Consider the following 9,258-nt stretch of genomic DNA (forward strand, 5'->3'; position numbering starts at 1 on the left):
TTTCTGACATGGTGTCGACCCAGATTGATGGGAGAAAAATGAGGGGAGAGAGGACAGACATAGACAGACTTGCGCCGCTGCTTCAGAAAACACAGGTAAATGCTCTTGTTCTTTTATTCTCTCATGTACCACAGCTAACTTAGTTAACATTCTTCACCATCATTTTGAACATGTTATTATTCATGTGTACACTGTTTAGAAGGATTGAACACCATTACAGTTTTGTAATGGATTCATGCACAACTGCAGATACAAAAATTGGCACATTTTACTTTTTTTTGGCCAAATCAAATGGTTCGTTGCATCAGCAAAATCCACCAGTAAATATTTGAAATAAATACAATAGTGTCTTGGAAATGCACGTCTAGAAAACCTTGCATAGATTTCGAAGTTCAATATATAATAATAGAAAATGCATATTAAACATGCTATTTTTTTTGTTTACATTTTCAATGACTCATTTTGAAGCCACAAATTCCATCCAAAAGAGTTTCATTAATGTGTCCATATATGCATGTTATCATCCATAATATCAAATCATCAGCACTTAAACCTGATCAATCATCTTTTATTCTAAGAGAAGATATGAATCATTGTAAGACCTGTCAATTAGATCCACATACATGTCCTGCTATTGATTAAAATGACAACGCTGTGTCAGTTAAAATGTGTCTTATTGTAATTACTGTTCAACGGTCATTCATCAAGTTGGGGCCAAACACATTCATCCGTTTATTACTTTATACACTCTTAAAAATAAAGGATCTTTATTGGCTTTGATGCTTTCATGCAGAAACTTTAACATCCATGGAAGCTTTCCACTGCACAAAGGTTTTGATAATATAGATTATTAAAATATTCTTCACACTTAAAAAATGGTTCTTTTAAGAACTGTTCACTGAAAGGTTCTGGTATGGCATCACTGCGAAAACTCCTTTTTGGAACCTATATTTTTTAAGAGTGCAACTCGAATCAATGTCTGTTTTTCAGATTGTATACCGAGGACATTCATCCTCCGATGTACCCACAAGATATTTTTTAAGGTGTTCTGCTGTAAATAAGGTGTGTGGACCCAGTGTGCAGCACTAATCTTAGAGACGGGGGAGGGGAGCCATTCTCCACAAACATACAAACCCCCCTCTGCCAATCAGAGAGAAAGACAGAGACGGAGAAGGAGAGCAAGTGAAGGAACAGGGGAGACAGCAGAGAGACTGAAAAGAGGGAACAGCTCAAGCAGTTATCTTAGGTGGACAGAGAGGAAGAATTACACAGGAACACACACTGTCCAGCCACACGTTACAAGGCGCTCCAGCCAGCGGAGGCGGATAACCAGCCAGACGCCTCATATCTGCAGCTCCAGACCAAGAAGATTCCTCTCGAATTCTCTCCCGACTTCATCCTAAGCTGGACTGCAAGCTTTAAGAGGAGATACAGAAGAAGTGGGAAGTGCTTTGTAACTTCCTTGAAGGGGGTGAGAGTGTAAGGAGAGTGACAGCGAGAGAGAGAGAGCAGGGGAAATCTCCCCCTCGCCCTCTCTCGACCCAGACCACCGTCAGGCTGGCTGGCACAGCCATGGCCTTCACCTTTGCGGCCTTTTGCTACATGTTAACACTCGTGTTGTGCGCTGCCCTCATCTTCTTCGTCATCTGGCAGGTACGTCTGTAGTTTTACACTTTACTCAGTGAATGTGAATTTGTACGAGTTCCTGTTACCTGTAACACTGTCACATTTCCATTTCAACTGGCGTTGGAATCCATGCCATGGCCAAGTGTCTGGCTGCGTGAGTGTGAATGTGTGTGTGTGTGTGTGTGTTCGTGCCAGTTTTTTGAGTGCAGAGACTGGTGTGTGTCTGTCCAAGCTGTCTCCCCTGCCCTTAACAAGAGGCCTTATCCATGAGGTGAATACAAATCGCGGCAGTTATTAATAGAGCAGACATTCTGAGTCATGGATGATTAATGATTTACACAACAAGTAGACGGATACAGAAGAAAAACGGAAGAAGGAGGCGGGAGTCTACCTGTGTGTATATGCACACAAACACACTCATACATACAGTCAATAATGCAACTGTAAATCGCACAAAACCTTAAGAATGATTATATTATGGAAAAAATAATAAATTATATTTTACTTAGAAGATTAAGCATATTTTTAGGACCATTATTTGAGATATTAAGCACATTCATTTTAATCACATATTTATTTTAATTAAGCAAATAAGCACATTTCCCCCTTAATTCTCCATACAGTATAAATATATGTAATAATGTATATATAATGTATAAATAAATATGTGCTTTAAAAATTTATTTGTACATTTTATATCATGGAAGTTTTTGTTGTACTGCCTTTAACTTTGGAAGATTTAATTCTACAAAAAGTTGTATTACAGTAATTGAGTAAGAAAATCGAAACAAAAAAGTATATTACATTAATGACAATATAATGAGAATCACTGTTGAAAATTATAGAAATAAAAAAACATAAAAAGCAACTTCTAGAGCCAATGACATTTCTAGGGGAAAATGTCATGGAAATTATGTTACAACAATATCAATATATTGTATATAATTCAAAAACTGTGTATATTTAATGTATTGTGGGTCAAAAATGTAAAAAAATATAAATTTATCAAAAAATATTTCTCTTCTATTCATTTTGAGGTGTAATGTGACTTAGACATGTTTTAGTGAGATTCACCAATGCACACAAACAGAGAGCGAGAGCGCTGAAGAGGAAGAGGTCAACAGCTCATTTGAACTCTACTGGTTGTTCTGTGCCAGCCCACTGTCTGTAGAATCACAAATGAAATTTGCACAGTCGCCGCCAGAGACTTCAACATCATCTGTATTCTTCATATTAGAGGCGGCATTCTCGCAAAAGGCAACAGCAGACAAACACAATGGCCCTGAACTGTTAAAATCTGTCCGAAAAACTAAAACACCAGACAGCAGAGATTTCAATATCTAAAACATAAGCCCTGAATGCCAAACCAGAAGTCAGGGATATTTTCAGATCGCCATTAGACTGCAGACCTTACTTGTAAGACGTTCAAAAGGCCATTAAGAAACAGACTTGAAATGACTGAGCATTGACTAATGACAGGAGTGGGAGAGATTCTAAACATGAGTCATTTGGTGTGAGTGTGTGTGTAAATGCATGTGAGAGAAAGAGAGAGTATGGAGACAGAGAGTGGGGGAGGCTGAGAGTCTGCGTATGCTGACAAGAAACCATGTTATTGAGAATGCTTATCAAACCGTAATTTAGTTCTGACACCCCATCCCCCTTTCCTCTCTTTCTCCTCGTATCTTTGTATGGCTCTCAGCCAATAAGAATGTGAACTCACTTCTATAGCAACCATGATGATGCCCGCTTAGGGGCTCGTTCGATCACCATGGAAACTGCATCTGTTTACAGAGAACGAAGTGAGGGGATGGCAGGAGATATGGATCTATATGGGGAAAGGAAGGAGGGGAGAATGTAGCTTGAAACTGTAGGAATGGCTAGAGAATGCAGAAAGTTAAAGATAAAAAGGGCCACAGATGGTACAATCACCCTTCATCGTCTCGAACCGTCAACATGTCCAGTGGTTTTGTTTAAATGCTTGTGCAACACAAATTCTCTTTGTTTCTTTTCAAGATTATTGCTTTTGATGAGCTGCGCACAGACTTCAAAAATCCCATCGATCAGAGCAACCCCACCAGAGCGGTAAGGCTTTTCTTAGATCACGATTCCTTTCACACAGCATAAACTACTCAGCATCAGTCTCCCAACTGTGAACAGCAGGTTTCAGAGACATTGAAACGGCATACATGCACATATGTGAACACACATGCACAAACATGCACTCTTCTGTTTTTCCTCAGAGGGAAAGAATATTGAACATCGAGAGAATCTGCAACCTCCTCCGAAGGGTGAGTGAAATTGTGGCACATCAAGTCAAGTGTAAGAATATATAAAGTGGGGAGGACATGCAAGAGAAACTAGCTATTTAAAAAAAAAAAAAAACTTTATAGTAGAGATGCACTGATAGTACAATTCTTGCCTGTAGCCCTAAGGTATTCTGGCTTATACCCCTATTTTGGCTAAATAAATGAAAAATAAAACAAAAATTATTTTAAATGCTGCAGCTATATTCAGGCATTACTACATTATAATATAGGCTACAGTATGAAAACTGGATGTTCATTTTAAGATTTAATAACATTTAATAACATTAACTGTAAATATTGAATTAGTTTAAAAAGATCCCATGTATGCATTAAATTTCCAGTGTTAGCTGATAATGATAAATCCAAAGTTTTGACATGAAACTCTAGATGCCGCTGTCCGATTGGTCAACTCAATCTGACATAATGACATCATTATCACATGGTGCAGCTGTTTGGTTCTTTTTGTATCAGCAGCCAATGAGTTCACTGCTCAACATTCAAATATTTGGCTAGTGCTTGTTGCAGCGTGCTTCAGAAACCCTCCAACTTCCCCAGCTCCACCTGTATAGATCTGCTATGGGGTGATCATGTATGCTGTGGGGGTTATTTCATGTTGTATGTGCAGCAGCGGTATTTCTTACTTGCTCACAGCAGCATGTTGTGAATGTATTGGCAGTAGCAAGTCTCGGCAGTAGCAAGACCAAACACAATAATATTGACATGTACATTACCATACCAATCCCTCTGAGAGCTGTCATGACACTGTTTCCACAAAAATATTATGTTTGTTGAACACCAAATCAGCAAATTAGATTAATTTCTGAAGGATCATGTGACACTGAAGACTAGAGTAATGGCCACTTCAGTTTTGCCATCAGAGGAATAAATTACATTATAAAATATAATTAAATAGAAAACAGTTATTTTATTGTCATTTATATTATTACTGTTTTACTGTATTTTGATCAAATAAATGCAGCCCTAATGAGAGTAAAAGACTTGTTTAAAAACATTTAATCTTACTGACCCCAAACTTAGTCTATCATGCATCCATACTTTAATAGCTGAAAATGTCATGAAAATGCAATTTAATATATACTCTTAGAGTATATTGAGAGCCCTAGGGGCCACTGGACACCTGATTGGAAACCCTTGTGTTAAAACATTCTGTATCTCTCAAACAACCACACAATTGTCTACTTCCGGTCTTCCTGAAAGTGGCTTCACTGTATCCCTTTTCATTTCTCTTCTCCCTTTTCTTTTCTTGCTCTGTACTTGGAGGCACACTCATATCTTACACACGCATATAAAGAGTCAGAACTGATTGTGCAAAAGATACTTATGACGAATATGTGAATTCATGCTTACAAACATGATGCGTACTTGGAACTATGCCTACTCTTTCTTTTTTTTTTTTTTTCAGCTGGTGGTTCCAGAGTATTCCATACACGGGCTGTTCTGTCTGATGTTCATGTGTGCAGGGGAGTGGGTGACTCTGGGCCTTAACATCCCCCTGCTCCTCTATCACCTCTGGAGGTACAAACTGTTCCTCATCTACTTAATTTAAATTTCAAAATGGGTCCCTGTAGCAATTCCCCCTCACTTTTTATGTCCCTCAGGTTTTTCCACCGTCCTGCAGATGGGTCTGAGGTTATGTATGATCCAGTTAGTGTGATGAATGCAGACATTCTGAATTACTGCCAAAAAGAGTCCTGGTGCAAGCTAGGCTTCTACCTTCTCTCCTTTTTCTACTATCTGTACAGGTAAACCCTCCTCATTCATATATCATCTACCAATTTAGATATCCAATGTAATGAGATCTTATGTTTGGATTTTATTGATGACATTACTATTACCTACTTCATCATCTGAGAGGAACAATGGACTCCTCAAACTGGACAAAAGAAATAAAGTAAAACAAGAAATGAAAGAAACATTTACAATAATAAGAAACGATTCTTGAGCACAAAATTTGCATATTGAAATTATTTCTGAGAGATCACATGACACTGAACACTGACTTTGTCCCAGAATGTCTTTTCTTAATTAAGATGGTGAAAGTTTGTTTATTATATCTCTTTTGATTAATTTCTCTCTCTCTGTCTCGATTTTTGCAGTATGGTGTATGCTTTGGTCAGCTTCTAAGGGATCAAATGAAGGACAGATGATTGTGAAAGGAAGGAGAAAAACGACAGAATAAAGACCGAACTATGTCGCGCTCTCCTCTCCCTCATCCGCAGACCTTGTTCAGCTCCTCCTCAGATCTCCTGGGTGGGGATGGACGATGGACAGATGTAGAAAAAGCTCAAGATAAGGAGGCATTAAAAGCCGTCAGTGTAAAGCTGCCTCAATTACTGCCATTAAAAAAACAAAACAAGTGGAGATGTGGACCAAAAGAAAACGAGTGCAATAGAAAGAGAGAAATATGGTGAACAAAAGACTCAGGCAGTGTAGATGTTTTGTAACACCATTGAATTTCTCAAGGGCTGCTGAAAATTTCCGCTGCTCATAGCAACAAATGTTCTTAATGTCTACGAAGAGACACGTAAAGTGCTACTGAGGCCATTACAGAATGTGTTATCTTGAATTTTAAATCAATAGACCGTGGACTTTGTCTTTTTCTTCAGATAACTTATGTCAAAGTATTTAATAACTGCTAAGTATTTGGTATTTCAGTATTTGTGGTAGATAAATGTACCCTTTATGTAGAGGTACGATATAATAATTGATTAAATTCTGAATATATGGCTCAGTTGTTGCAGTTCGGTCAGGGTAGTTCTATTAGTGTCCTTAAACAACCGCACAAGAAGTATATTTGTACGTAAAATCTGATGGTGATGTTTACATAGACATTTCAAAGCAAATCAACCAATGAGATAAAGTATCACAAACCGGAGAAACTGTTTGAGCAGCATCATATCTGAGGACTGACACCCCTTGTTCTGGATTCACCCATCATGGGCTGCGGTGAGGATGAGTGGTCAAGCAGAGCGGCAGACTCTTAATTGAGACGGGCGTGCAGGACGGGCTGTACCGGAGGGAAGAGAGATCCGACCCCAACCTCTGCCGGAGTTCAAATACTCGATAGACTGTGACAAATCATAAAAGCACTTTTGGAATGCCAACAGATGAACTGTAGCAAACGACAGAGGAAGACTCATTTGCGTTGAGTGGGCTGATGTGCGTGAGACAGCCGGACACAGCGGAACGTGATGCAGATGATGGAGACACTGGTGTTGGAAACGTTCGCCGATGATGCTTTGGACAACAGACTAATGATGACGGTCTCACATCGAATACAAACTTTTCAGGCAATCTTCTGTGTTGTTAGACTATATCCGACATTTAATGCCACTCTGTTCCGTGTATCATAGGGCCTCTCGATTTGCCTCACCTGGAGTTCCTGTGTTGTGCTGTGTCCATCAGTCTGCTAAACAAGTAGATTAATGATTATTTACCTAAGCTGTGTGTAGTTCTGGCTTTGTAGATGAATAGAGTGGCCAACGTATCTCTCATGAGCCGCTTCACAAGCTGGAACGGCTTCATATTAGCCTACACTTAAAAGCAAGCATTTTAACTGAGTGCTTTTTGACAACACTGCCTATCTGGTTCGAACTCCTGGGTCTTCTTTCCATCTTGGCTTTGACTTGATGTACCCTCAAAAATGTGAATATATATCCTGGACAATCGCTAATAGCACAGGAATGTGGGCCGAGAGACAGCTGACTGGGTCTTCATTATAGACGTCATCACTGAATGTCTTTTTGTGATTAATATTAGTTCACATGCAGTATCTACATTTAAGAATATCTGCATGATTTTGTCTTTTATACATGATTCATTAATGTACGCTACAGCACCTTTGGTAACTTTATGGTTTGTATTCAGATGAATACAACCGAACATCTTATATACTCCAAAAGCAATTTCACATGTTCTAATAAAACAATGTTGCCAAAAAAGTCTGTTTGTTGATTTGCATTTTGGGGTTGGAGTTAACCTTGGATTTAATTAGCCTTTTATTCAGCAAGGATGCAATAAATTAATCAAAAGTAACAGTAAAGACTTTTATAGTTTATAGTTTTACAAATATACAGGTCCTTTTCAAAAAATTAGCATATTGTGATAAAGTTCATTATTTTCTGTAATGTACTGATAAACATTCGACTTTCATATATTTTAGATTCATTACACACAACTGAAGTAGTTCAAGCCTTTTATTGTTTTAATATTGATGATTTTGGCATACAGCTCATGAAAACCCAAAATTCCTATCTCAAAAAATTAGCATATTTCATCCGACCAATAAAAGAAAAGTGTTTTTAATACAAAAAAAGTCAAATAATTATGTTCAGTTATGCACTCAATACTTGGTCGGGAATCCTTTTGCAGAAATGACTGCTTCAATGCGGCGTGGCATGGAGGCAATCAGCCTGTGGCACTGCTGAGGTGTTATGGAGGCCCAGGATGCTTCGATAGCGGCCTTAAGCTCATCCAGAGTGTTGGGTCTTGCGTCTCTCAACTTTCTCTTCACAATATCCCACAGATTCTCTATGGGGTTCAGGTCAGGAGAGTTGGCAGGCCAATTGAGCACAGTAATACCATGGTCAGTAAACCATTTACCAGTGGTTTTGGCACTGTGAGCAGGTGCCAGGTCGTGCTGAAAAATGAAATCTTCATCTCCATAAAGCTTTTCAGCAGATGGAAGCATGAAGTGCTCCAAAATCTCCTGATAGCTAGCTGCATTGACCCTGCCCTTGATAAAACACAGTGGACCAACACCAGCAGCACTGACTGTGGGTACTTGACACTGGACTTCAGGCATTTTGGCATTTCCCTCTCCCCAGTCTTCCTCCAGACTCTGGCACCTTGATTTCCGAATGACATGCAAAATTTGCTTTCATCCGAAAAAAGTACTTTGGACCACTGAGCAACAGTCCAGTGCTGCTTCTCTGTAGCCCAGGTCAGGCGCTTCTGCCGCTGTTTCTGGTTCAAAAGTGGCTTGACCTGGGGAATGCGGCACCTGTAGCCCATTTCCTGCACACGCCTGTACACGGTGGCTCTGGATGTTTCTACTCCAGACTCAGTCCACTGCTTCCGCAGGTCCCCCAAGGTCTGGAATCGGTCCTTCTCCACAATCTTCCTCAGGGTCCGGTCACCTCTTCTCGTTGTGCTGCGTTTTCTGCCACACTTTTTCCTTCCCACAGACTTCCCACTGAGGTGCCTTGATACAGCACTCTGGGAACAGCCTATTCGTTCAGAAATTTCTTTCTGTGTCTTACCCTCTTGCTTGAGGGTGTCAATGATGGCCTTCTGGACAGCAGTC

At 39.5% G+C, this 9,258-nt stretch overlaps 1 protein-coding gene across 1 annotated transcript; it reads left to right on the plus strand.

Moving 5' to 3' along the window:
- The first annotated feature begins 1,161 nt into the window (after positions 1 to 1,161).
- On the plus strand, positions 1,162 to 7,888 carry LOC306863751 (protein cornichon homolog 2). The gene is made up of 6 exons (XM_079407288.1): positions 1,162 to 1,653; positions 3,640 to 3,708; positions 3,867 to 3,914; positions 5,356 to 5,468; positions 5,552 to 5,695; positions 6,050 to 7,888. Exons 1-6 carry the CDS (start codon positions 1,573 to 1,575, stop codon positions 6,075 to 6,077), a joined length of 483 nt encoding a protein of 160 aa, XP_079263414.1. The 5' UTR covers positions 1,162 to 1,572; the 3' UTR covers positions 6,078 to 7,888.
- The last annotated feature ends 1,370 nt before the right edge of the window (positions 7,889 to 9,258 follow it).

Source organism: Barbus barbus (assembly GCF_936440315.1).
Source record: "Barbus barbus genome assembly, chromosome: 45".
In the NCBI taxonomy this organism is placed as follows: Eukaryota; Metazoa; Chordata; class Actinopteri; order Cypriniformes; family Cyprinidae; genus Barbus; species Barbus barbus.